Source organism: Canis lupus, chromosome 6 (genome assembly GCF_011100685.1).
Source record: "Canis lupus familiaris isolate Mischka breed German Shepherd chromosome 6, alternate assembly UU_Cfam_GSD_1.0, whole genome shotgun sequence".
Classification (NCBI taxonomy): Eukaryota; Metazoa; Chordata; class Mammalia; order Carnivora; family Canidae; genus Canis; species Canis lupus.
Window position 1 is genome coordinate 10,032,977 of NC_049227.1, and position 27,600 is coordinate 10,060,576.

Consider the following 27,600-nt stretch of genomic DNA (forward strand, 5'->3'; position numbering starts at 1 on the left):
TAATTCAAAAAAACTTTTACCAAATTGCAAATACAAGCCAGACAGAATCACTGTGAGTGTGGGGAAGTGACACTCAGGAAGTTCAACAGAAGCCACAGAGATTGGCTGCCACTCGGGCCTCCACAAATCCACTCACACAGCGGATGACAGGTGGAGGATGCTCTCCTGGACTAGATAATTGTTTCTTCCTTCAGCAGTGTCTCCTTTTGTATTGAGCTCAGTTCTCCTCCCAAACTCTCCAGATTCTCCAGGTGTGGGACCCCTTGGGTCTCCTCCATACTCTGGGAGTTGGGCAACAAATGGCAGCCAAGGCAGGCTGTTTCTTGAAAGAGGCAGATGGCACCTGGGTGACAGTGAAAAGTTTGGGTCAGGTTAGAGTGTAGAGCTCTGCACCCTACTAAAGGTCAGGAACTCCCTTCTCTAATGTGACCCCCACCCCCACCCTGCACCCACCTTCCCTCATTCTCCCCCACCCAATGCAAAGTATTACAGAGACAGACAGCAAACAAGAGTGCATCACAAGACAAGGCATACAAATAGATGGATAAGCTCACAGAACCATAGCCAGTGTTGGAAGACATCTTAACAACTGTCCAATTATTAATAGGTAAGAAAACAAGTTTTAAGAGAGGAAAACCAAAAAACAAAACAAAACAAAAAAAGAGAGCGAGAGAGAGAGAGGAAAACCAAGGCCTCTTAATGCCCAACTCAAGATCCTCAGTAAAGTAAAAGAAAGGAAAAATAGAATTGATGTCATTAAACAAATGAAGATATCTTGAGTGAATAATAAATGCTGTATTAAGGTTAAGACTGAGATAAAGGATAACTGCTATTTTCAGCATTATAGCAGACTAAATACTTTCCCATTAAAAACAATAAAAATCCTATATAAAATATTTCTTCAAAACTTTTTTGTAAATACATCATCAAACTGGCATCAGGGTAAGGCATTCTTACAAACAAAACCCTAGTGAAAACAGAAACTCAGAGTTTAAGCAAGCACACAATGGGCCTGCACCTTGGAGACATACACTCAACCCAGGTGACCCTGAGTTTCCATTCTGTAGGCCATCCGGTACACAGAAAATGAAAGGAAAAGCCTAGGGCCTGCTCAGGATGAGGAATCTTATAAGGGTCTGCCATATGAAGCTAGAACTTCAAAGTTACCTGTATTAACTGAGAATTCATAAACAGAGGCCAGCTGTTACATAGATCTGCAACTAAATTCACAATATCAAGTGTGATCTTAGGCTAGTTGTGCACCCAAACACTCAAGCAGAAGCAAATGCAAATTTCTTTTTGAAAAAATACTTTAGGGCAGCCCGGGTGGCTCAGCGGTTCAGCGACGCCTTCAGCCTAGGGTGATCCTGGGGACCTGGGATTGAGTCCCAGGTCAGACTCCCTGCATGGAGCCTGCTTCTCCCTCTGCCTGTCTGTCTGTCTGTCTCTCTCTCTCTGTGATTCTCGTGAATAAATAAATAAAATATTTAAAAAGAAAAAATACTTTAGGGTGCCTGGGTGACTCAGTCAGTTAAATATCTGCCTTCAACTCAGGTCATGATCTCAGGGTCCTGGGTCCCGCTTGGCAGAAAGCCTGCTTCTCCTTCTCCCTCTGCCCATAACTGCCACTTGCTCATTCAATCTCTCTCTCTCAAATAAATTATTTTAAAAAAACATGTTAAATACAGGCCTCAAAGAATTTCTACTCGAAAAAAAATTCCAAGGAAACTGAATTCACAAACATACTAAGAAAGAAGACACCACAAATAAGAGCCTGCAAAACAAGCAGCCAATGGACTCAGAACTGCATATCATTCAGTTGTTTAACTTATATGACACAGAATGCAAAGTATGTCTTAACATGTACAATTAAAAATAGATTTAGAGAATAGATTAAAAATATAAGTCAGGAAAAAGAATATAAAAATAACATGATTTAAGGGAAAATATAATTTTCAGTTATAAAAACAGATTGACTGAAATAAAAACTTAATGGATAGGTTAAGCAGTTGACCAGACACAGTTGTAAAGTGAATGGATGAAGTTGAAGATACATCTATATAAGTTATTCAGAATGCAGCCCAGAAAGACAAACAGATGTAAAGCATGAAAAGAAAGAGAGAAATACAAAGGGTAGAGTGACAAAGTCTAACAGATGTCCTCCTGGAGTTCCACGAAGGAAAGAAAAAAGAAGGAAAGAACATAGAGATAAAAAAAGAGATACAAATGGTGTATAAATTCTGAAAGACATGGGACAGTCCGGGTGGCTCAGCGGTTTAGTGCCACCTTCGGTCCAGGGCCTGATCCTGGAGACCTGGGATCAAGTCCCAGGCTCCTTGCGTGCAGCCTGCTTCTCCCTCTGCCTGTGTCTCTGCCTCTCTCTCTCTCTGTGTCTCTCATGAATAAATAATAAAATATTTTTAAAAAAATTCTGAAAGACATCACTCTTCAGACTCCATTCACAACACAAATCATAATACAAATATCCACATCCTACAAAGTATCAAAGTCTGAGAGAGAAAAAGAAGATTGCTTCAAAAAAAAATGACATTTTTACAGAGTCAGCAATAACAATGGAAGTAGTAAAATAATGATAATAGAATATTTTGAATGCTGTCAGAATAGTGTCAACTTAAAATATAAGTTTGAAAAAATATATAAGTTCAAAACTGATTTTAATTAAAAAATGAAACTAAGATTATTTCATACAAACAAAATATGAGAGGGTATATCACTAACTGACCCTCACTAAAATCCATTATAAAAGATGTATTTCAGGCAGAAGGACAGAAGGTCTGAGAAGAAAAAAAAAAAAAAAAAGAAGGTCTGAGAAGGTTTGATGAGCACCTAAACTGGTAAATTGTGGCTAAATTTAAATCAACAAATATTAAATGCATAAAATAATAATGTCAAATATACAGAATTAAAAAGAAAACAAAAGAAACTAAAACATGCAAAATAGCATATAAATTGGGAAGGCATTACGTTGTATTAATAATACGCTGTATTATTTATAAAAAGAACAAATATGTCAATGAACTTTCAACTTCATTTACTAAGCACATAAAAATGTAAAGAGTAACTACCGTAAGAATATAAATAGACTGTGTAACTTCTAAAGAGAGAAATATAATGAGAATTGCATCAATAAAAGTCAGTCAATTCAAAGCAAGGCAAGAGAGGTGGGGGGTGGGAAGCAGAAAAAAACTGAAAACCCAAAGTAAGGTGGTAGGAAAAAAATACAAATATATCAGTAGTCACAATAAGTAAATCAATAATAAATGCTCCTGTGAAAAGACAAAGATTATAAGACTAGATGAAAAAGATATAAGCTGTGTGATTAAATATAAACAAAAAATTAGAAAGATATATAACAGGCATATACTAACCTAAGGAATGTAGAAGTAGTTAGAATAGTATCAGATAAAACAGAACAAAAGGGATTACTAGAAATTAAAAGGGTCACAGCATAATGATTGAAGTTTAATCCACCAGTAAAATAGAACTTTTTTTTTTTTTTTTAATTCATGAGAGACACAGAGTAAGAAGCAGAGACATATAGACAGAGGGAGAAGCAGGCTCCCCACAAGAAGCCTGATGCAGGACTTGATCCCAGGACCCAGGATCATGACCTGACCCAAAGGCAAATGCTCAACCACTGAGCCACCCAGGTGCCCCAAAATAGAACAATTCTAAATCAAGATTTAAATAATATAATTAATAAGCCTGATCTAATGTTTATAAATTAAAAATTGCATTCAACATAAAACATGAAAATGGACCTCAAACTAGGCTATAAAACAAGTTCTTAATAAATCTGAACACATAAGGATTATATAGACCATGATCTCTCATTCCATCAAAATTAAGTTAAAATCATAACACAAAGATACAATAAAAATTATCTTGGAATTTTAAAAGTATACTTTAAAATATTAATGGATCCAAAAAATCACAAAAGGAACTAGAAAATACTTGAAAAGAACACTAACATAAAATACTACCTATGAAAATAGGACCTACAAATAAAGCAATTCTTACAGGGGAACTAAGCTTTAATTGCCTACTTAGAAAAGAAGAAGTAAGCAATGGGTTTAGATCCTGACTTAAGAAGCTGGTAAAGGAAAAATAAAAATTAAAAAAAAAAAGCTGGAAAAGGAATAGCAGAATAAATGCAAAACAAAACAAAACAAAAAGGCAGAATAAACGCAGTAGTGCAAAATAAGAAGCAAAAATTAATTAAATAGAAAACAAACATAAAATATGAAGGTTCGAGAAAGCTAAAAGCTGGTTCTTTGAAAGACTAAAAATATGGCAAACCTGTCAAAACTGGCAATGAAAAATGAAAATTAAGTATGAAAAAAGAAGCACATAACTACAGATGCATCACAAGACAAAGTTAAAAAAGAAAACATTTTGAGGGATGCCTGGGTGGCTCAGCGGTTGGGCATCTGCCTTCGGCCCAAGGCATGGTCCTGGAGTCCCAGGATAGAGTCCCACATCTAGCTCCCCACAGGGAGCCTGCTTCTCCCTCTGCCTGTGTCTCTGCCTTTCTCTCTGTGTCTCTCATGAATAAAAAAAAATAAAATCTTAAAAAAAAAAACCTCTGGAAATACCATGCTCCTAAAGACAAGCTTAGTTATACAATTAAATACTTAAGATGGTAAAAATGAATGTAACTTAGAGTTCCTCGTTATCAACATAGAGGTTATAATGTCGATCAAGTAAGTTCCAGAAGAACAAACACAGTACGATTATACTAAGGTTTAAAACATGTGAAAAAATAAAATAAAACATGTGAGACTAAGCAATATATCATTTAAGGATAAATATTTGTGTAGCAAATATGATTATCATAAACACCAGAATAATTGGTTCCTGCAGGGAGAGAGAGGATGGGGTCAGGAAGAACCACATGGTTGAGGGAGGGAAGACTTCAAAGATACTTAATATTCTACCATATTTCATCAATGTTGGCAAGCCCATTTTTTTCACATTTCTGAAATGAGGATGTGCCTTACAAGCTATAGGACCTTAGTAATTATTCTTGGCATCCTTTTTCTTCCTCAGCGATACATAAATAAGAATGTAACTTACAAATAATGGATTCCACGAAAATACGGCTAGTTCTTAAACTAGAAGGTGGAAATGGGCATACAGTTTATTCTTAATTACCTATCTCTTATATATTATAAATATTTGCATATATTCAATGTATATTAAAGTCAAGTTAAAATAGATTATGTCATGCATGGGTGAGGTTAATATAGCAGGAAGAAGAGCAGGGAAAAAGAACAAAATCAGAGGGATGCCTGGGTGGCTCAGTGGTTGAGCGTCTGCCTTTGGCTAAGGTGTGATCCTGGGGTTCCAGGCTGGAGTCCCACATCAGGTTCCCTGCATAGAGCCTGCTTCTCCCTCTGCCTACATCTCTGCCTCTCTTTCTGTGTCTCTCATGAATAAATAAATAAAATCTTTAAACAAAAATTTTTTTAAAAGAACAAAATTAGATAGGATTCAGTGCTTAGATGGTGATGGTATATAAAGACAGGTGAAGGTGAGGTAAATAAGATCATAGATTCCAATATAGAGATAGAGACAGGCATAGAAATCTGTAGGAGTCAGGACAAAGTAAGATAGAATATGAAATCTGGAGGTTGGTTCTAAAAGTCAGGGAGGATGAGGATGGGAGTAGGGCTGAGGCTCTAGAGCAGTGCTGTTGAGTAGAACTTTCTGCAATGATGAAAATTTCTACATCTACACCATTCAATATGGCAGCTACTAGACACATAAGAATGTGCTTACTGAACACCTGAAATGTGGCTAGCATGAATGAGGAACTCAATCTTTATTTATTTCATTTTAATTAATTAAATAGCCACAAGTAGCTAGTAACTACAGTTTAGGACAGCACCACTCTAGATTGTCCACAGCTCCTGCATTCAGACAGTAGGCAGGGAGAAGGGCAGCAGCCCCAGGACACTCACCAGCCACTATAAACAGAAGAATGGCAAAGCCAAGGACGTAGTAAGGCCACTGTACGGAGAACTGGGGGGGGTTGGGCTTCATCCTCAGATTCTGGATCTCCAGGGCATGCAGCAACAAGGCCAGGAAGGCACAGACCCCTGCAGGGTCACAGGGAGGCACTCTTGGCTCTCCTCCCATGGTTCCCACCTTCGCTCTTAATCAGAGTCACGTGGCCTGCAGCCTGTGTGGCTCCTGTGTGGAGACTCTTTTCTCCAGCCCACACTTGTGCCCTCTCAGAGCCAATAACCTCTACCCCACATGCCTGTCTTGCCCTCCTTCCCAACTCATTTCAAAGCCCACGTGCCTCACCTCCCACGGGCCCCGGAACCAGAAATCCCTTCCCCGGTACCCTCTGTGCCCATGCCGTTGGCTGACTACAGATGGGCCCCCCTGGGTGTGACGCTTTGGGTGCAACTCAACCTGATTTTCCCACTGTGAGCGTTCCACCTCCTCCATGTGATGGGAGCCTCCCAGGGTAGGGCCTTGGCCAGCCTTTTAAAGTCAAAAGGTTCCAAAGGGCAGAGATGGTGTCTTCCATCCATTCATCCAAAAACACTTATATTTCACTTACATATTTCCTTCCATATTGTCATTCTGTGCTAGGTTCTATGACAGTTGCTGGGATAAAGATTACAGTAAAAAGACCCCCAGACAGATGACCCCAAGCCAGTGTAGTGAGGGCTGTCCTAGCTGGAAGTGCAGGGTGCCAAGTATCCCCAGGGAGAGGGACTGTCATCCTGGGTGGCAGGCTGCCTAAGAGAAGGCAGCAGGCTAGAGGAGCCCTAAATATTCCCTCTCTCCTGACATCACAGAGACCAACCATCTCCCCACCTTTGGGTACCCCCTGCCAGCCCCTCCCCAAGGCTGAGGCCTGCCTGAGGACAAGGCCTGCCTGCCTCTTCCACACCTGTGAGGAAGCTGATGAAGGCCGACACCAAATTGTGCTTCCGGGTCCTTGGAAACAGCTGAGATGCAAAGGACACCAGGATGAAGGTAGTAAGGAAAGACAGGACAACTGCAGACAGCAGGAAGACACGGCCGAGAATGATGTACACTGCAGGGGAGGGAGGCTGGGCTGCAGTTGGGCACCCTGACCCCTGACAAGGGGCAGAGCCCCGCAGAGCCTACGCAGAGAAGGCCCCTGGAGCTCACCACCCTCAGTCCTACAGTGTGGCATGGGACCATGGCTCCAACCCTACACTCTGCCCCCAAGAATGCACTGATCCCAACATTTTGTTTTGTTTGTGACGCAGAAGTGTACGGAAAAGGGGCACATGGGTGGCTCAGTGGTTGAGCGTCTACCTTTAGCTCAGGTCGTGATGCCAGAGTCCTGGGATCAAATCCCACATTGGGGTCCCTGCAGGGAGCCTGCTTCTCCCTGTGCCTATGTCTCTGCCTCTCTCTCTGTGTCTCTCATGAATAAATAAATAAAATCTTAAAAAAAAAAAAAAAAAGGAAGTGTATGGAAAAAAATTCGATGGACAAAAGGTCATTTTAATAAACACTATAAATGATAAAAATTGCATGTGGGGGATCCCTGGGTGGCTCAGCGGTTTGGCGCCTGCCTTTGGCCCAGGGCACAGTCCTGGGGTCCTGGGATCAAGTCCTGTGTCGGGCTCCTGGCATGGAGCCTGCTTCTCCCTCTGCCTGTGTCACTGCCTCTCTCTCTCTCTCTCTCTCTCTCTCTCTCTCATAAATAAATAAATATATCTTTAAAAAAAAAGTTGCATGTGAAAACATGAAGCATTGCATCAGTACTCTTCACACTTAATGAGCTACCAGTGGAAAATCAGAATTTGAGAGGTTAAGATGTTCTGAACTCAGGGGCGGGGGGGGTTGGAGGTGAGGGTGCTTATTTAATTACCCCAGTTAACAGAAATTGCAAAACAGACCCAAAATAGCAGAGCCAGGGTCTTGATGACCAGGTGATTCATTCCCCTACTCCTGGTGTGACTCAGGCCCATGTTAAAACAAGTTTGTGAACCCTCCTAGGCATGCAGACATGGACAGCTGGGAGTGGGACAAAAAGACAAAGATACTGCTGAAGACCCAAGTGTTTTAGGATTTACTCTTGGGTAAAACCAACGGTTCTCAACTTGGGGGCAGTTTTGCAACCCCCCTCCAACGCCTGGGGATATTTACGTAAGGGGTAATTTTGATTGTCAGTTGGGTAGTAGAGGGTAAGGGTGCTGTTAACTAACCTGCAAGAAACAGGAGAGCCCTCATAACAAAGATTATCCAGCCAAAGTGTCAGTAGCATGGAGGCTGAGGAACTCCATAACAGAGAGCCCACACACTGTGGCCCATCTTCCCCAAAGAGGCTTCTCCTCTTCTATTACCCAGAGTGAACCCTTAAGGGTTCTTCCCCAAAGAGGCTCACCTCTTTTCCAAGACAGACATCCTCCCGACCTTCCCAAAGTGCTTGTAAAACATGACCTTGAGTGCAGCCATAGTCCATGGAGCTCACATTTCTGTGCATTCCCTTGAAAATGTGATACTTGGGCCTAAGCACATTATCCACAGGGCTGCCTCCCACAGTTGGACAGGTGTTTGGCAGAGAGGACAAGTGGGGGCTGCAATCTGGCCTGTACTCTACTAATGAAGCTGTTCCCTGGCTAGGAGCTGTGCCCACCCAAAAAGGTCCTGTGTGGGGAAGCTAACAGCAGCCCCAAGCGGTAGGGGTAGGGCAGGACCCCCAGTCCTTCATCCTAGGTGGAGCCACTCCTACCCCAGAAATAAATTTTGTTGCTGACACATTTGCTCCTGACCCTGGGGGTCAACTTGATATTATGAACCTTTTGCTGATCACCTACTTTCTTCTAATCTTGAAAGTAGAGACTCAAAAAATGCCCTGATGGGCTTATAATTAAATTAAATAATCTCCCCCTGCCCTGTTCCCACCTCTAACCCTCCATCTCTCCTTACCTGATAAGGGTCGAGGCTTCCAGCATTTGATATGGAAGCAGTTCTCAAACAGGCCACTGAAAAACACTTCATGGGACTCCTCGTTTACAAGCCGTACCCAGAAAGGAAAGATGGAGACCAGCAGTATGAGCAGGTAGCCCAAGGAGGTCAAGGCCGGAGCTATGGCCCATGTGAACCCCTTCATGTCCTTGTTGTCTAAAGTCAGCACCACCTGTTCAAGGGAAACATAAGGGCTTCTCATGCAGAACAGAGCAAAGCAGAGGACGCTTGCAGAAATGTTATCACATACGTGAGGCTTGGGAAATGATGATTTCTTTGCCTAGATAAACTTTACAAACTTACAGACCTCTTGAGCAGACCTAAAAGATGCATAAAACATTTTCTGCCACTAAGTCACTGGGTGCTCTTAGGCAAGGAGGGTCTCTTCTCTGAGCCCCAATTCCCACCTCAATAAAATGAAGATGGACCAGGCCATCCCCAAACCCCCGCCAACCCTAAGGTTCTCATTGCTCAATTCTGTTAACAATCATCCCACCTACAAAGACCCTCTGCACCGTGCTCTGCGGGAAACTAACAGCCAATAGCTTTGGGGATTTCAGGATGACAATGGAGGTGGGGGGGGCAGATCTTGAGGCCATGATCTGAAGTGCAGAAGATAAGGCCTTCAGATTGAGGCTGCTTTCTCCTGCCCACCCCTGTGCAAACATCTGTGCTCATGCCCAGGCATTAGGGCCTCTCTCTGGTCCTGATGCAGACCTTCTCACTGCAGCCAGGGCAAGGAGTGTCTTTGAGGCTGTGGGAACCAATGATCACAATAGCAGGACCAGCCTAATGGCAGAGGGGAGATTGTGGGTGCACTCTTGCACCTCCCACCCAAATACGCCTCTTGTAAACAGGTAAATAGCTAGTCCTCTGAGTGCCCTCAGACTGGTTTGGAAACATCCTGGAGTGCTTTCACCTTCACTAGCTTCTATTCTTCCCACCTGAATACTTTAAACTTTCTCTCTCTCCAAAGCTCCCCTTTGGATCTTCCCTCCACCCTCCAGGCCACACTGATAAGTCACTTGAACTTTCAGGCCTCAGTTTCCTTTGCTCTAAAATGACAGAGTTGGTTGGCCCTGAGAGCAGTTCTAGCTCTAAAACTCTCCAGTAGGAGTCATGGCTCCATCCTGACCCTCGTGCTCCAGAGGGGAGAGAATACACTGGACATTATCATCAGATGTTCTGTGCCCCTGCCTGTCCCCCAACAACCTCGAGTTGTCTAAAACTGGCCTTTGTGCTTCCCCCATTTCCCTGTCACCATACACTGGCCTGGAGCTCAAGCTGGCTTCTTCCTCTTACAATGCCTCTATCTCATCAGCCTTCCTCTCGGGAAGTCCCCAAGCCCCCATCCTTCCTGCCTCACGGCCAGAGGTCTCCTCCCAAGTACCTCCAGCCTCCATGTATGCCTTCCTTCCCCAGGGGTGCCCTCTCTGAGTCTCGAAACCATTTAAATCCCACCTCTCCTGTAAAACTCAGCTTGGCCCCATCCACTGCACGCAGCCCTCCCAGCCACCAGCCACTCTCCATCATTCCCTCCACACTTACCGGACGCCCCATGCTCAGCTTAGGCTGGTGGGAGCAATTCAGGGATGAAAAGAAGACAGGAACTTGCAGGCTCTTGGAATCTATGGGAGAGAGAGAGACACAAAAACATGTCACAGAGTACAATGGTTTCCTCTCCCCTGCCTGGGTTACTTCGGGGCCAGGCATACCCTCACGTGCTACCTCCCATCTGCCCCACCCACCCTGCCTCGCTGCTCTCCAGTGAGGTGGACCTTCCCAGCCTTTGCAACAGCACTTAGCATGGAGACTGGACAACTGTGCTCTACAGACATATAACTTAGGGAACACACTGATCCAGGCCAGACTCAAAGGACCACAGACATGTTAATACAACAGGAAATCTGTAGATCCTTTTGTCCTGCTGAAATAGAAAACAGGATCCCATAGCCAGTGAGCGCTGGCACCAGGACCAGAATCCCACAGGGCGGTGCCCCTCACACCCACTTCAGGCCGTAGGCTAGCAGCTCAGTCTGGAGATTGCCAAATCTGGAATTTATATATATTTTTTAGAGATTTATTTATTTATTCAAGAGAGAGACAGAGACGGAGGCAGAGGGAGAAGCAGTCTCCACGCAGGGAGCCCCGATGTGGGACTCATGTGGGGCTCATGTGGGACTCGATCCGATCCGAGGACACCAGGATCACACCCTGAGTAAAAGGCAGATGCTCAACCACTGAGTTACCCAGGTGTCCCCCAAATCTGGAATTTCGTGGAACTAGTGAATGCGTCCTACTGGGTGTGCTCATTAGCACATGTGAGAAGAGGAGAGTGAAGGAGGGGTGAAGGGTATAGAATTGCCAACTTTTTATTTTGCCAAAAGCATTCAAAACAAACAAAAACAACTGTCAGCTGCCATCATGCTGAGTGCATTAACTATTATTTAGAAAGGACCCAGGACACTGGAAAGTAAAAGAGCTGCCAGCTCAGCTCAGTGTGGCCTGAACTGGCCACAGGGGGGGCGGGGGGGGGGGAATCTTCCTCATGCAGGTTCCCTCTGGGAGAGTCCCTGAGCGACCCTGCAGCAGCCTGAACCTGTGTTCCCTGTCCCCTCCCGAGGCCCGTGCAGCCCCGGGGTCAGATAGGAACTATAGGAGGGAGGAAAGAGGTGGGCGACATAATCTGGGTTAGAATGGTGGGGGGCACGGTCAGGGCTGCAGGAAGCCTCACTCCCTTTCCTGCCACTGATTCGGGACAACTTGGGCTGCAGATTGGACCAGGGCTAGTCAGAGGTTCTTACTGCTGACAAACCTCCTCAGCCCTTCACTGGCCCCAAAGCCACAGGGACATTCTCCAGACCCCAAAATTCACCCAGATCTGACGATCCGCCCCCACCCCCGCAGTGGGCCCCAACAGCCAGTAGTTTTCTGTGTGGCCTGGAGGTGGGGGGTTGGGGGCCTTCTCCATGCCCGCTAGTCGGTGAAGCCACCCCGCCCTCCGCCCGCCCCCATGCCCCCCATGGCCTCCCTTCCTTCCCCCATGGCCTCCCCCACTCCTTGGGCACCTTCGGGTCAGGGCTTCCCTCTAGGGGCAGGGCTTCCCTCTAGGAGGTCCCCCATGCAGCGGAGTGGACCCCGCCCCTGGCCCCTCTCTCGCCCCTTGGTCCCGCTACCCAGAGCTTCCGTTGGCCCCGAGGCCTGAGCAAAGTGCGCCGTTCTGTCTGCTGGCAGAGCCCACACACTGGAGGAGGCGAGGGGGTCCACAGACCCTGTGGCCACGCCCACAGCTCACCTAGCCCTCCGCCCCGGAGTTCGCGGTACCCGCCTCCTCACCAGGTTTCACTTACCCGTGCACGGAATGGGATGGGGGTGGGAGCGATTGGGAACCAAGCGGATCTGAATTCGAATTCCAGCTCTGCCATTACCAGCAGGATGACCCTGGGTAAGTTACTTCTGCTTCCTGGGTGTCAGTTTTCTCATCTGTGAAACAGGAATAATAATAGTAACTCCTCCTGTTGGATGGCTCTGCACGTCCAATGACAAGTGACTGGAAGAAAACCCATTGCCTCCTCAGGGCCCTGCCAGTTCACTCTCCCTCATCCCCCATGACCCCACCTGTGCAGCCTCCCAAGCCCCTGTCCTGTGGGTGGGCCTGATCATCTTCAGGCCTCCCTCACCCTCCATCCCTCTCCCCTTCTCTGCCCTCCTCCCCTAAGAAGGCTGGCAGCACCTCTCACCAGCCCCACTGGTTTTAAACCCCAGAAAGACTCTTCCAAGAGTGGACACTGTGTGGAGGCAGGACTGGCTTCAGCTTTAGGAGACTGGTAGAGGGTGGTTCTAGTGGCAAAAGTGGCCACACTTGGAGCTAGATAAGCCACCAGCCCCCACCCCCAACCCTCATCCCCCACCCTGCTTTAAGTCTGCCCTCACCAAAAAATACATTGATAACACCAAGATTTTAAAAAGCCAGTACCATATCTGGCACCTCCTCACACCTCTCCACTAGCCCTAGACATAGTCGAAGACAACAGGAAGGGATGAGGTGGGATGGACCACTAATTTCCCTGACCACCTGTGAGAGGCATGTGACAGGCCCCTGTACTGTTCAGGATTCTATTTGTCATAAAGGTTCAGGGCTCAATTTGTAAACACTCACCAGAGAGGGCTTCTACTGGCTTAACTAGTCTCATGCTCATATTTAGTTAGCCACCTTGGAGGAAAAGGATGCTTCCCTCACTCCATTCTCACCCCTACTTGGTTCAAAATTTCCCAGGGAAGCTCTATAAGATCTGCTTGGGGGATCCCTGGGTGGCGCAGCGGTTTGGCGCCTGCCTTTGGCCCAGGGCGCGATCCTGGAGATCCGGGATCGAATCCCACGTCGGGCTCCCGGTGCATGGAGCCTGCTTCTCCCTCTGCCTGTGTCTCTGCCTCTCTCTCTCTCTCTCTGTGACTATCATGAATAAATAAATAAAATCTTTAAAAAAAAAAAAAAAATAAGATCTGCTTGGGTCACCTGCTCCTTCCACTCTGGTCAGAGAAGATAAGTCAGCTGTGGCTCCACTGTGACCAAGCAGGTAGGGTCACTGAGAAGCCAGCAATTTGGATCACCTATCTGGAGCAACATAAAAACTTTCTTAAAGGAAGAGGGATGGTGTTCTCAGAAGGGAGAAATGACAGCAGGCCATGACAGCATTTTCAGATGCACTATCATATAATCCTTTTAAATCTCATTACATGGGCAGCCCAGGTGGCTCAGTGGTTTAGTGCTGCCTTCAGCCCAGGGCCTAATCCTGGAGACAGGGGGGATCGAGTCCCACGTCAGGCTCCTTGCATGGAGCCTGCTTCTCCCTCTGTGTCTCTGCCTCTCTCTCTCTCTCTCTCTCTCTCTCTCTGAGTCCGTTGTGAATAAATAAACTCTTAAAAAAAAAGTCCACAATGTAAGTATATTTTTCACTGATATTTTAGATGATCATTAATCTAGACTACATGGAGGAAAAATAATCTGATATTTTGTAACCAAAAATAAGCATTTAGTTGGGGCACCTAGATGGCTCAGTCGGTTAAGCATCCAAATCTTGATCTCAACTCAGGTCTTGATCTCAGGGTAGTGAGTTTGAGCCCCTCAAAGGGGCTACTTAAAAAAAAAAAAAAGCATTTACAAAGAGGTATTTCTCTCAGATACCTAATCTAACAATATACTACCTATTACAGGTATTTTTAGAATTTCTTTTAATGATTAAAATATTCATAGTAAATGAGTGCTCAAAAGTTTGTTGGTTTTTTGTTTTTAATTTTATGGTGGTGCCTGGCTGGCTCAGTTGGTAGAGCTTGTCACTCTTCTTTTTTTTTTTTAAAGATTTTATTTATTTATTCATGAGAAACACACACACACACACACACACAGGGAGGCAGAGACACAGGCAGAGAGAGAAGCAGACTCCATGCAGGGAACCCAATGTGGGACTCGATCCCAGGTCTCCAGGATCACGCCCTGGGCTGAAGGCAGGCGCTAAACCACTGAGCCACCCGGGCTGCCCAGCTTGTCATTCTTGATCTTGAAGTCATGAGTTTGAACTCTATATTGGGTGTAGAAATTTCTTATAAATAAAAAATCTTTTTTTAAAAAAGATTTTATTATTTATTTTGAGAGAGACAGAGAGAGCATGAGCAGAGAGAAAGAGAAGCAGATCCCCACTGGGCAAGGAGCCCAGCCCGACACAGGACTCGATCCCAGGAACCTGAGATCATGACCTCAGCCAAAGGCAGACACTTAACCCACTGAGCTACCCAGTACCCCCAAAATAAAGTCTTTTAAAATTTTTTATGGAACTGGAAGGTATTATGCTGAGTGAAGTAAGTCAATCAGAGAAGGACAAACATTGTATGTTCTCATTCATTTGGGGAATATAAATAATAGTGAAAGGGAATATAAGGGAAGGGAGAAGAAATGTGTGGGAAATATCAGAAAGAGAGACAGAACATAAAGACTCCTAACTCTGGGAAATGAACTAGGGGTGATGGAAGGGGAGGAGGGCGGGGGGTGGGAGTGAATGGGTGACGGGCACTGAGGGGGGCACTTGACGGGATGAGCACTGGGTGTTATTCTGTATGTTGGTAAATTGAACACCAATAAAAAATAAATTTATTATTAAAAAAATTTATCAATTATGTATCACACTATTCAACTGCTTCACTATTCAACTTTTTCCTCGATAATTACACAATAATTAAGCTTGCCTTAGGTTATGAGGGAATTTTTGTTATAAAGGAGCTTGAGCTGTGGCTTTTTCTCATAGGAAATCTTGAAAATTCTTAAGTTGTTGTTTTTTTTTTGTTTTTTTTTTTGTTTTCTTTAAACAGCGAGAACTTGGGCAGCCTGGGTGGGTCAGCGGTTTAAGCGCCTACCTTCCACCCAGGGCGTGATCCTGGAGTCCCGGGATTGAGTCCCACATCAGGCTCCCTGCATGGAGCCTGCTCCTCCCTCTGCCTGTGTCTCTGCCTCTGTGTGTGTGTGTGTGCATCTATCATGAATGAATAAATAAAATCTTTAAAAAGAAAAAAAAAACAGCGAGAACTTAACCATTTCTCTCTACCTAAACTTAAAACAAATGTGTACTTGTCACAAGAACAGTAAGCATGCATATGGCTAGGATTCAATCAGAGAAGTAAAACCACGAGGACATACACACACTCTCACAGCCCAGCAAAAGCAAAGGAGGAAGAGAGACCAACTGCACGCCCAGCTGCTATGTCTCCTTAGTGAGCTGAATCAGCAGATAGCAATAACATGGGTGAGGCACAAAATAACTGCTGCTTTTCTTCTGCCCTCCTGATTAAGAATCTCCCTCTAGCCCAAAAGAACCAAAAAATACAGGAAAGGGAATTCTGGCAAATGTAGTTCAGCCTACCCTAGCTGACACATAACAAAGCCCATGACATGTCATACTGAAAAATTATTTGGCTTAGAAAATTTGCCCGTTTAAGTGCACTTATGTCATATTAAACAAAATGAGATTCAATAGTCTATAGGACATGGAGGAGCAGAATGGTGATCCAAGAAGACCCAAGAGCCCCTTCCAATAATAGTTACAACAAATGGAATAGATGAGATAGAAAGACAGCAACTGGATTCAAAGGTCACCCTCCTGTTTTCCTGACCTATGAGTCTGAATCAAGAATTCCCCAATTTGAAACAAACAAGGGGTGGTGGAAAGGGAGATGGGCGGGGGGGTGGGGGTGACTGGGTGACAGGCACTGAGGGGGGCACTTGATGGGATGAGCACTGGGTGTTATGCTATATATTGGCAAATTTAACTCCAATTAAAAAAAAAAAAGAATTCCCCAATTCTTTCTTCCCTGGGATGGAACCCAACTCATTCCATTTTCAGAGGACAACTATGAAGATCTGGAAAGCAAACCACAGAATCTCCCATGCAGATCCTCAACATCAAATCAACAGTGGTGCTAACTAACTGAAGGCTCCACTTAGCCATCACCTTGGTCATGCTGCATTATGTCCCTTTCATCCTCCTATCTGACACAATCTCCTCCAAAGTCAATCTGCTAATGCTGAATAAGGCAGAAACTCCTTCTAAAGGCTCTTGTGCATTGAACCCATCCATGAGATTTGTCCACTATCTAGATTTTCATGTCTTAGTAAGAGTTGAAACCAGGACTGTAGGCTGTCCACTCTCACGAAATCCAAAGGGTTTCTCCCTCATGTGAGCTCTCTGACTTTCACTCAGAGCTGAACCCTGACCAAAGGCTCTACCACCTTTATTTCATTCAGCTTCTTTCTTGTGTGGATTCCCAGATGGTTGGAAAGGTATGACCTGTACTTGAAGGTTTTTCCATATTCTTTGCATTCAGAAGCTTTTTCTCCACCATGAGTTTTCTGATGCTGAAGGTGAGAATTGTGGCTGAAGGCCCTCCCACATTCACAACATTCACAGGGTCTCTCTCCAGTGTGAATCCTGTCGTGTTTTAATAAGTAGTGAACTCCTACTAAAAGATTTCCCACACTCGCTGCAATCATAAGGAATCTCCACTGTGTGGACTCTCTGGTATTCAATGAGGTGAGAGTTATGACTCTAAGTTTTCCCACAGTCATTGCACTCATATGGTCTCTCTTTGGTGTGAACTCGCTGGTGTTCTATCAGATTTGAACTCTGGCTGAAGGCCTTCCCACACTCTCTACACACATAGGGTTTCTCCCTCGTGTGGATTCTCTGGTGTCAAACAAAGCTTGAGCTCTGGCCAAAAGCTTTCCTACATTCATTACACATATAAGGCATCTCTCCTGTATGAGTTATCTGATGCTGGATAAGGTGTGAGCTACGCCGGAAGCTTTTCCCACTACATTCATAGGGTTTTTCTTCAGTATGTATTCTTTGATGCTAGATAAGGTTTGAAGTATGGCCAAAAGCTTTTCTACATTCATGACACTCATAAGATTTCTCTTACATATGGATTCTTCCATGCTGAGTAAGGTATGAGTTCTGCCTGAATAATTTCCCACAAATATTACACATTTGGGATTTCTCTTCAGTTAAGAATTTGTGGCTATTGGATAGAGTTTGTGATGTTACAGAAGTTTTGTCCATATTCACAGAGCCCCTCATGTTTGTTTTGTTCACATTCATCTCCTTTTTTTTTTTTATTTTTTTTTTATTTTATGATAGTCACAGAGAGAGAGAAAGAGGCAGAGACACAGGCAGAGGGAGAAGCAGGCTCCATGCACCGGGAGCCCGATGTGGGATTCGATCCCGCGTCTCCAGGATCGCGCCCTGGGCCAAAGGCAGGCGGCAAACAGCTGCGCCACCCAGGGATCCCATCATCTCCTTCTTATAGTTGTAGCCCTACTTCAAGAGTTTTCTGCTTTATAATTAATTGATCCTCAGTCCAGGTTTCACCATCTGACAGAAAATATAAAAAAGGTAAAATGTAACAAGAAAAACTCCTGGTGGGGAACAGGAATCAGAGTATTCCAGAAGTATTTAGTTCAAAAAAGTATGAAAAATGGCCTTGCAAAATAGGAAAAAGATGAATACAAGTTGGGGAGATTTGGAGAAAATGGTGAGAAACTAAAATTCAGGTTTATATACAAAGACATAACAGGATTAATAGAAAAGGGAGGCAGAATTTGAGGGAAGTGGAGTCACCTCAGAACTTCAGAAGGGAGATGCTGGGAACTATGTGTGGGGAGGGGCAGGGACTGAACAGATAAATTAAAGAGGAAAGCCTCACCCTAGAGGTTCTGCCTACATGGCACTCCAACCATGTAATGGTCCCCTGAGGTAACAGGCAAGACTCCCTTCATGCAGAGACTAACACCTTCCCATATCTCTCTACACACAGATGTTCACATGCTCACTAGTGAACATAAGACACATTCAGACCTCATGTGCTCCTTTAGAAATACTGCAAATGGGGAAGATTTGATAAAGGAAGAAGGGGGAGGATGAAAAGTTCTTTAAAATATGAACCACCAGGGATCCCTGGGTGGCGCAGCGGTTTGGCGCCTGCCTTTGGCCCAGGGCACGATCCTGGAGACCCGGGATCGAATCCCACATCGGGCTCCCGGTGCACGGAGCCTCCTTCTCCCTCTCCCTCTGCCTGTGTCTCTGCCTCTCTCTCTCTCTGTGTGTGTGACTATCATAAATAAATTAAAAAAAATTTTAAAAACAAATATGAACCACCAAGTAGAGAGAAATATTCCCAAGTCAATGTAGACTCTAAGAAAATATACAAAAACAAATCCTGCACCCCAGCATTTAAGGGAGACATGATAGAAAAACATCTCCTGTTTACTTTAATTGAAATATTAAAGCTAGAGAGGTTGCTTTACAATGATATTAAAGAAAGTAGGCCTTCTGCTAAGAGGGATCTTCTGAAAGGAGAGGGTGCTGAGAAATAGCCAATACAGCATTTCCATTAGCAGTGAAAGCCTAACACATAAACAGCCCTGATTTTATTTGGTAATTTTCATTAAATTTTAAAGGAATTTAATAATCACCCATGATATTTTATCATAGAACCATATTTACACTTGTTCTACACCTCCAGATATGCCATCAACTTCTGTATGTTCAGTTTAGATACTGTTTTTAAAATGTTTTTCCTTGTGAGAAGAATTTTTAAGATCCTCTTAGCAACTTTCAAACATGCAATATGGCATTATCAACTATCACTGCCAGGTTGTACATTACATCCCTGGGACTTGTGTATGGAAGTATCTACCTTTTGTCCCCCTTCATCCAATTCCCCCACTCCCACCCTCCACATCTGGCAATCACCAGTCCGTTTTCTGTGTTTGCATTGCTTTTGTTTGTTTGTTTGTTTGTTTGTTTGTTTTGATTCCACATCTAAGTCAGATCACACAATATTTGTCTTTGATTTATTTCACTTAGCATGATACCCTCCAGGTCCACCCATGTTGTTGTAAATGTCAGGATTTCCTTCTTTCTACGGCTGTACAATATTCCACTGTGTATGTACACATATAATTGTATGTACACCACATCTGCTTTATCCATGCATCCACCTATGGATGCTTGGGCTGTTTCCACATCTTGGCTGTCATATGTACTGTTGCAGTAAGCATGGGGACACAGATACCTTTTCAAGATAGTGCCTTCATTTCCTTCAGATAAACAGAAGTGAAATTGCTGGATCAAATGGTCCTTCTATTGGTAGTTCACCAATTTACATCCTCACCAACACTTGTTACTTCTTGTCTTTTAGGCGATAGCCATTCTAACAGCTGTGAATGTATTAATAGTTTAATGTTCTTACATTTGTTTGCACATGTGTTTAACTGTTTCTCTTCCATGTCACACAAATTGCAAACACCTGGAAACACAAACCAGGTCCAAGTTAGGTACGAAAAGAAGAAGGAAAGGAAAGGAAAGGAAAAAGGAAAGGAAAAGGGAAAAGGGAAAGCGAAAACGAAAAGGGAAAAGGGAAAGGAAAGGGGAAAGGGAAAGGGAAAAGGGAAAGGGAAAGGGGAAAGGGAAAGGAAAGGGAAAAGGAAAGGGAAAGGGAAAGGGAAAAGGAAAAGGAAAAGGAAAAGGAAAAGGAAAAGGAAAAGGAAAAGGAAAAGGAAAAGGAAAAGGAAAGGGGAGGGCGGACCCGGTGGCTCAGCGGTTTAGCGCCACCTTCAGCCCAGGGCCTGATCCTGGAGACCCAGGATCAATTCCCATGTCAGGCTCCCTGCATGGAGCCTGTTTCTCCCTCTGCCTGTGTCTCTGCCTCTCTCCCTGTGTCTCTTATGAATAAATAAAATAAAATCTTAAAAAAAAAAAAAAGTCAGGGGTGCCTGGGTGGCTCAGTTGGTTAGGTGTCTGCCTTTGGTTCAGGTGATGATCTCAGGGTCCTGCTCAGTGGGGAGTCTCCCTCTCCCTTTCCCCCTGCTTGTGCTCTCTCTCTCTCTCTTTCACTCTCTCAAATAAATAAAATCTTCAAAATAAAATTTTTAAATAAAAAAGTGATAAAGGCATCAATCAAATCTAAACACTAGCTAAACAGACCAATTCTTTTTATCAAGAAACCATAATGAACTGGTACTATAAATTTAAGTCACTCTCTGTGCACGATCCAACAGAACTTTCTGTGGTTATGCAGCTGTTCTACATCTGCACTGTCTGTTGAGCACTTGAAATGTGGCTAGTGCAACTGAGCAGCTAAACTTTTAATTGCATTTAATTTTAATTAATTTAAATTTAGTTAACCCACTGTAGCTGGGGCTACCCTACTGGACAGCACAACTCTAGAGCCTTCTAAATCTGCCAGATCTGTCCCCCCAGGCCTGGGAGCACCTAAACATAGAGGCCCTTCAAAATTGGGTTCATAGGATGCCTGGGTGGCTCAGTGGTCGAGCATCCGCCTTCGGCTCAGGGTGTGAGCCCGGGGTCCTGGGATCAATTCCCACATTGGGCTCCCCACGGGGAGCCTGCTTCTCCCTCTGCCTAAGTCTCTGCCTGTCTCTGTCCCTCATGAATAAATAAATAGAATCTTAAAAAAAAAAAAAAAAACTGGGTTCACTAATAAGGTGAAACACCAGATGGAGAAGGTAACAAAGTCTCCTCAGCTCATCAAAACTGAAAGACCAATAGGCCGGGCATGCCTCCATTTGGACTTGGATGATTCCGTGAAAGGAGTTATGCCTTCTGTGGTTGGCTTACACAAATATTAAAATGAGGGTTTCTTCTACATCTCCCTTAGCTGGCTCCAGTCTTTCCAGCCTCACTCCCATCTCCTCCCCTATACCAAACCTCTTCTCCTTTCTGTTGGACCATTCTATTTGTTCTCTCCCACAATATGTGAAGGCTTAGGTGTTCTAGAGGATGAGCCTTTTATGTGGCCCACTGCCAGAGATCTGACAGCCTGCTCAACATCTTCAAGAATATAAATCCTAAAGCTCTCAGGCCCTGTTCAATATCACCTTCTCCATTAAGCTGAAGGTGATTCTCCTCCTCTTTATGAGTCCTGTGACATTTGACTCATTCACATTTATCTACTGAGCACCAACAACGTGCCAGGTACAGTTCTCAACAACGTGCCAGGTACAGTTCTAGGTGTTGAGATACATCAGGGGGCAAACAGGCAAAAACTCGGGCAGCCCGAGTGGCTCAGCAGTTTAGCACTGCCTTCGGCCCGCAGGGCCCAAACCTGGAGTCCCAGGATGGAGTCCAACGTCCAGCTCCCTACATGGAGCCTGCTTCTCCCTCTGCCTGTATCTCTGCCTCTCTCTCTCTCTTTCTCTGTCTCTCATGAATAAATAAATAAAATCTTAAAAAAAAAAAAAACACCTCTGCCCTCTAAGATCTTTCATAATAGTAAGGGAGCTGGACAAGAAATCTTGTAAATTACATACTACTAGATGGAACAAGTGCTATAGAGACAAAAGCCTGGGAGAAGAAGTCCAGTGCCAAAGGGAGGGAGTGGGCAGAAGGGTTGCAATTTTACACATTCCGTGAAGAGCATTACACAAAGAAGAAACAGCAAGTGCAAAGGCCCTGAGTGTTCAAAGGGGCAAGTATGACTAGAACACAATGAGCAAGAGGAAGAGTAGTAAGAAATGAGGTCAGAGATATAAAAAGGGAATTAGAGAACATAGAACCCAATAAGCTACTGTAAGAGGTGTGCTTTTACTGAGTAAGATATGAAGCTATGGGAGGCTTGTGACCAGAGGAAGGGAAGACCTGACATTTTAACAGGATCTTGCTGCCGGCTACAGTAGAGAGGCAATGGCAGAGGTAGGACAATCAGCCAGGAGGCTACTGCAATAATCCAGGTGAGGGATAATGGCACGCTGGACCAAAATGGTGGCAGAGAAAATAGTAAGAAGTACTGGGATTCTGGAAAAAAAATGTCTATGGCTGTGTGGATAGGATTACTGACTGAGGGGTATGAATATGAAAGAACAAAGTTTTCTCTCTAGATTGAGTAGCTGGAGGGATTGTGTCCCCACCTCCTGAAATGGGGAATATTTATCACAGGCTACAGCATCTCCAGTAATTTACAAAAACATCCCTACATGGTTCTCACACCAGTCTTTCTTTTTTAAAAAATTTATTTATTCATGAGACAGAGAGAGAGAGAGGCAGAGGCATAGGCAGAGGGAGAAGCCTGATACAGGACTCGATCCCAGGACCCCGGGATCATGCCCTGAGCCAAAGGCAGATGCTCAACCGCTGAGCCACCCGGGTGCCCCCTCGCACCAGTCTCTTGAGATCAGTATGTCTCAAACCCACTTTTTCTTCTGGTGTATTAGTATTTGTTTCAGTTCTTGTAACCCTCCTGTAGCTTAAGCATTCTTCAAAATAAAAAGGGAAGGGGTGACAAGGAGCAGTGACTCCTTTCTCTGCCCCCACATGCACTCAGTAAACAAGTATTATTGTTTCCACCTCCAACACACTTCTTGGTTTTTGTCCCTACCTTCCTGTTATCGCTGGTAATGTCCTAAAGTCAGACCGTAATCACCTCTCATACCACACTGAACAAATCAGATTCTCTGCCTTGACAGACCATGCTCACCAGCTAGCCATCTGCAGAGAGAAGCTAACATAACGTACTTCAGTATCTGCTAAGCAAAAGCTAAGCTCTTATGGCCTGGCATTCCTTCCCCATAATTTTATTCCACTCTGTCCCACAGACTCCTCTTCTACCACGTCTTCTCTATACACCAGTCAATGTGAACAGCTTCCTGACCATGCATAACCCACATACATCCTTCTCCTCCCCCTATAAAACTCCTATTTAACCTTACAGACCCAGCTCAAAGGCAGCCTCCTTCCTGAAATGAAACCTTCCTCTAATCCCAGCTGGAAGTGAATCTCTTTGAATCTCTAAAGCATTCACTTCCTGTATCCTTCAAGGCATTTAACCACATTGTCTTTGGGCCTCTCCTCAGAATTATTTTTAGTTGTGTGTGTGTGTGTGTGTGTGTGTGTGTTCGCTTCAATTTATACTGAAAGCATCTCTATATTAAAATATAGATATATTTTATGAAATAAAATTTCTTTCATAAAAATTCATATTTTAAGAAATTCCATTTCTTTGTCTCCAAGCCCAATACTATATAAAGAACCCTGCATACATTAGGCGCTTCAAAATGCTCCTGATTATTTTCCAGCAATCAAGAGAAGAATCTACAAGTTGCTAAGAGTCCCAAAGAGACCATTTATAAAACGTCTTCAGGACTGAGGCTCATATAGAATTCAGAGAATATGGTAGATCTTCTCATGGGTCAGAGCCACTTACCGAAAAAATATCAAAAACTTGGATCCAAACTCTGATAAATAGCAGGATCCCCTAGAATGCCTCAACAGATATTCTGAGACACAACTAGAGAACCCAAGTAGAAAGCAGTTGCCCTCTGAAATAAGCAAATCAAACATATCCCTGTAAACAAAAGTTTTTTTTTTTAAGTTTTTTCGCTGATCTTCTAATTTAATTATTTTTAAAGATTTTATTCTTTTATTCATGAGAGACACAGAAAGAAAGAGAGGCAGAGACACAGGCAGAGGGAGAAGCAGGCTCCATGCAGGGAGCCTGATGTAACACTGGCTCCAGAATCATGCCCTGGGCTGAAGGCAGTGCTAAACCGCTGAGCCACCCGGGCTGCCCGATCTGCTTCTAATTTAAAGGAAAGGGGAAAATCAGTTCTTCAAGTAGTTTAACTACAAAGTTGTGTGATCCCAAGTATACTCACTATACTCACTTCTAACAGCAAAAGAAATGAGCAGGTCTTATTGTACTGGGTCGGATAGTGTCGTTTCCCTGCCCCACCCCCACCAATCCATGTCCAGCTAGAACCTCAGAATGTGACCTTATTTGGTAGAAGAGTCTTTGCAGAGTTAAGATGAGATCATAATGGATTAGGGTGGGCTCTAAACCCAACGACTGGTATCTTTAAAACAGAAAGGAAAGGAAGATTTAGAAATGGAAACACACAGGGAAGAAGGTCATGTACAACAGAGGCACAACTAACTGATGCAGCCATAAGCCAAGGAGCACCATGGATCCTGGGAAGCACCAAAAGCTGGGAACAGACAAGGAGTGACTCTTCTTAAGAGCCTTGAGGTAGCTTCCTCTTAGACTTCTACCTTCCAAAACTGCAAGAAAATACAGTTCTGCTCTATTAAGCCATGTAGCTATGGTAATTCGTTACAAAAGCCCTAGGAAATGAATACATTTCCTGTTTGATTAAACCAATCAGCAAATGTCTATACCACCACTATGTGCAGGGTACTGGTAGAGGGATTATAACAGTGCCTCAAAGCACAATTTGGAAGAACAACCCCTACCTAGGTGACCTGGAGGTGGCAGCCTCAAAGAATGACATTGAGCTGGATCTTGAACTATAACCAGATTAACAAGGTGAAGAGTATTCCAGGCAAACATAACAGCATCTGCTAAGGCTCAGCAACATAGAAGGGAACACTAAGTTTAAGGGAACACTAAAAAAAAAAAAAAAAAAACCCTCCATGTTTTTTTTACTATTATATGAGTGAAATGTATGCCCCATGTGGGCAGGAAGCCAGGAGATGTAGTAGAAAAATAGAGTAGAGCCAAATGGGGTGCCTGGGTGGCTCAATAGTTGAGCATTCAAGTCTTGATTTCACTCAGGTCATTACCTCAGAGTCCTGAGACTGAGCCTCATGTTGGGCTCTGCACCAAGTATAGTCTACTTGGGATTCTCTCTCTCCCTCTGCCCCCACTCCCAGTGCTTTCTCTCTCTCTCTCTCTCTCTCTCTCAAAAAGAAAAATAGAGTAGAGCCAGATATGAAGAGGCATGTATGCCACGCCCAGGGCTTTGAACTTTATTTTATAGGCAGAGACTGACATGATCAAATTTGTTTCCACGGAAATTCATTCCGGCAACAGTCTGAGGGACAGCCTAGAGTAGGGGACGTGACCAATAGAATAGGGATGTATCAATAATCCAAGAAAAATAGAATGGGCCTAAATTGAGGAAATTATAGGCAACTGAATCTGGCCTTTCTGAAGAAAAACTAACAGGATTGGTGGCTGACTGAATATAGACAGAAGGAGAATAGTAGAGGACGAATCCAAGTTTTCTAGCTTGGGAAAATCAGTTACTAAAATTAATCAAGGTAGGGATACCTGTGTGACTCAGTCTGTTAAGCATCCAACTCTTGATTTCAGATTAGGTCATGATCTCAGGGTCATGAGATCAAGCCCAGGTTGGGCTCTGCGCTGAATGTGGAACTTGCTTAAGATTCTCTTTTCGGGGCAGCCCCGGTGGCTCAGCAGTTTAGCCCCGCCTTCTGCTTGGGGTGTGATCCTGGAGACCTGGGATAGAGTCCCACATCAGGCTCCCTGCATGGGGCCTGCTTCTCCCTCTGCCTCTCTGTCATGAATAAATAAAATGTTTTAAAAAAAATAGTTTAACCTCACTTTCCATCAGCAGGTGGCTGGCTTATCTACTGTACTCCAGGTATAAACCTGCTTGGAGTTTATACCTTGGATGTAAATGTATCTTCCCTAAGGACGAAGGAGAGTTTGGGTAGGATGAGTGGAGGAGCCTGCTCTTTTCCTGGTACATGAGAGATGGGACATACTTGGCTGAGTTCTTTCATTTACTTATTCACACCGCATTTACTGAGCTTCTCCAAAGGCCAAACAAGTTAGCAGGTGGCTGGAATGACAGATCCTCCAATACTTAGTGCTAGTATCATGCTGCTGCAGCAGGTCTGCTCCACACAGTCAAGAGAGGAAACGTTGGTTACAGGCTTTATTTATATGTAATAGAGCCTTGAGATTCAAAAAGTTTTTTACCAGGACAATTCTAAGCTCAAGATCAATCGTGTCCATCTGATCTGAGGCTGCAGCTGGAAGGACAAAGTTTAGACAAAGAAAGCCAGCTAGGTCAGCTCCTCACCCTTGCTCCGTCGGGGCTCCTGCACAGAGGATGGGCACAGGGACTCCGAGGACATCTGCTCACGCAGCTTCTCCATGGGCTGGGTCCAATCCCCGGTGCTGCTCCAAGGCCGTGACCTCTTCTAAAATTTCTTCAGAGTACTGCACGACCGACGGGCAGTCACTGCGGGCAAGGGAGGGAGAAGAGGGCAGATGAAGGGAAAACCGCAGCTGAAGCTTTCTTCCCCGGGGGAGGCTCCCACTTCACTGTCCCCGGGCCAGGTGGGCCCCGGCGCGAGGGCGCGGCCAGGCCTGTGGCCCCAGCCCCACGCCACGCGTGTCCCCTCGGCTCGAGCCTCCCGCCGCAACCCGCGCTCCCTGCCCCCTCCGCTACGGCCCGGGACTCCGGGACTCACTCGCGCAGCGGCGGCCACCTCGGCCTCCGGGCACCACTGGAACCTCGGGCTCCCTGGCGCGCACTTCCGGGTCCTGTCTAGGCAGCTCGGAGGTCTCCTCTCGATCGCGGGCTCTCCAGGGGCCGCTGGGGAGCTGGGCCCAGAGCAGCGTGGGGATGGCGCTTCCTTTGGCGTTTGTCCTTCTCCAAGGAGGGATGGAGGGAGGGTGGGGCTAGATTTCTCTTTGCCCTTCATCGCCCATGTAGGCCTAGAATCTAAATTGGTGGTTTCCCTCTTCCTCACCCCCACTGTCCCATGTGCACTCCACTTGCCTTCTCCCTTGACCCCTGCGGTTTCACCACCCATCCCCACCTCCCTTCTTGCAAATCACAAGGCGTGGATCACCCTGCTGGGCCCAAATCCACTATCTATGCCCGAAGTCCAGCCTGTCCTCTCCTTTGGTCACTTCATCCCAGCCTGTTTGATATTCACTACTCCAGCGCCTACCAATCGTGCCTGGAGTATGTAGGTGAGCAGGAGTAATATATCCTATGAGTACCAGTGGGCTAAAGGAGGTAGAAAAGCCTTAGAAATAGGGTCAAGATTTCAAACCCCCTACTGTGCCAGGATGACAAAGAGTTTGCCAGAGGCATATTTGATATGTTGAAGCAGGGAAAATGTTAGGGAAATGAGTTGTTCATGATAGGGGGAGTTTCCTGCTCAACTCAGAAACAGTTACCAGTTATGGAGTAAACTGGCATTATCTCATTAATTTTCACAACGATCCCATAAAGTTTGTGCTTTTTCACAATTTTAGATGCCTTTAAAA

General features: G+C 44.7%; 1 protein-coding gene across 7 annotated transcripts; it reads right to left on the reverse strand.

The window, feature by feature from the left end:
• Positions 1 to 26,953, reverse strand: TMEM225B (transmembrane protein 225B). 7 transcript variants are annotated; one of them, XM_038539427.1, is made up of 9 exons: positions 26,793 to 26,953; positions 26,399 to 26,560; positions 12,339 to 12,471; positions 10,537 to 10,616; positions 8,950 to 9,160; positions 6,932 to 7,078; positions 6,445 to 6,516; positions 5,985 to 6,122; positions 1 to 343 (listed from the first exon to the last, which is right to left on the reverse strand). In XM_038539427.1, exons 4-9 carry the CDS (start codon positions 10,546 to 10,548, stop codon positions 171 to 173), a joined length of 753 nt encoding a protein of 250 aa, XP_038395355.1. In that variant the 5' UTR covers positions 10,549 to 10,616; positions 12,339 to 12,471; positions 26,399 to 26,560; positions 26,793 to 26,953; the 3' UTR covers positions 1 to 170. The 7 variants fall into 7 exon arrangements, with proteins under 7 accessions (XP_038395355.1, XP_038395361.1, XP_038395357.1 ...); XM_038539433.1 differs by lacking the exon at positions 6,445 to 6,516; XM_038539429.1 differs by lacking the exons at positions 26,399 to 26,560; positions 26,793 to 26,953 and adding an exon at positions 24,215 to 24,296.
• Between the last annotated feature and the right edge of the window lie 647 nt (positions 26,954 to 27,600).

Excerpts from the sequence above, each read along its gene's own strand:
- TMEM225B (XM_038539427.1), bottom strand. Across the intron at positions 7,079-8,949 it reads GAAGCCTCGACCCTTATCAG|TGTACATCATTCTCGGCCGT; the intron begins GTAAGGAGAGAT and ends CCTCCCCTGCAG. Across the intron at positions 344-5,984 it reads TCTTCTGTTTATAGTGGCTG|GTGCCATCTGCCTCTTTCAA; the intron begins GTGAGTGTCCTG and ends ACTGTCACCCAG.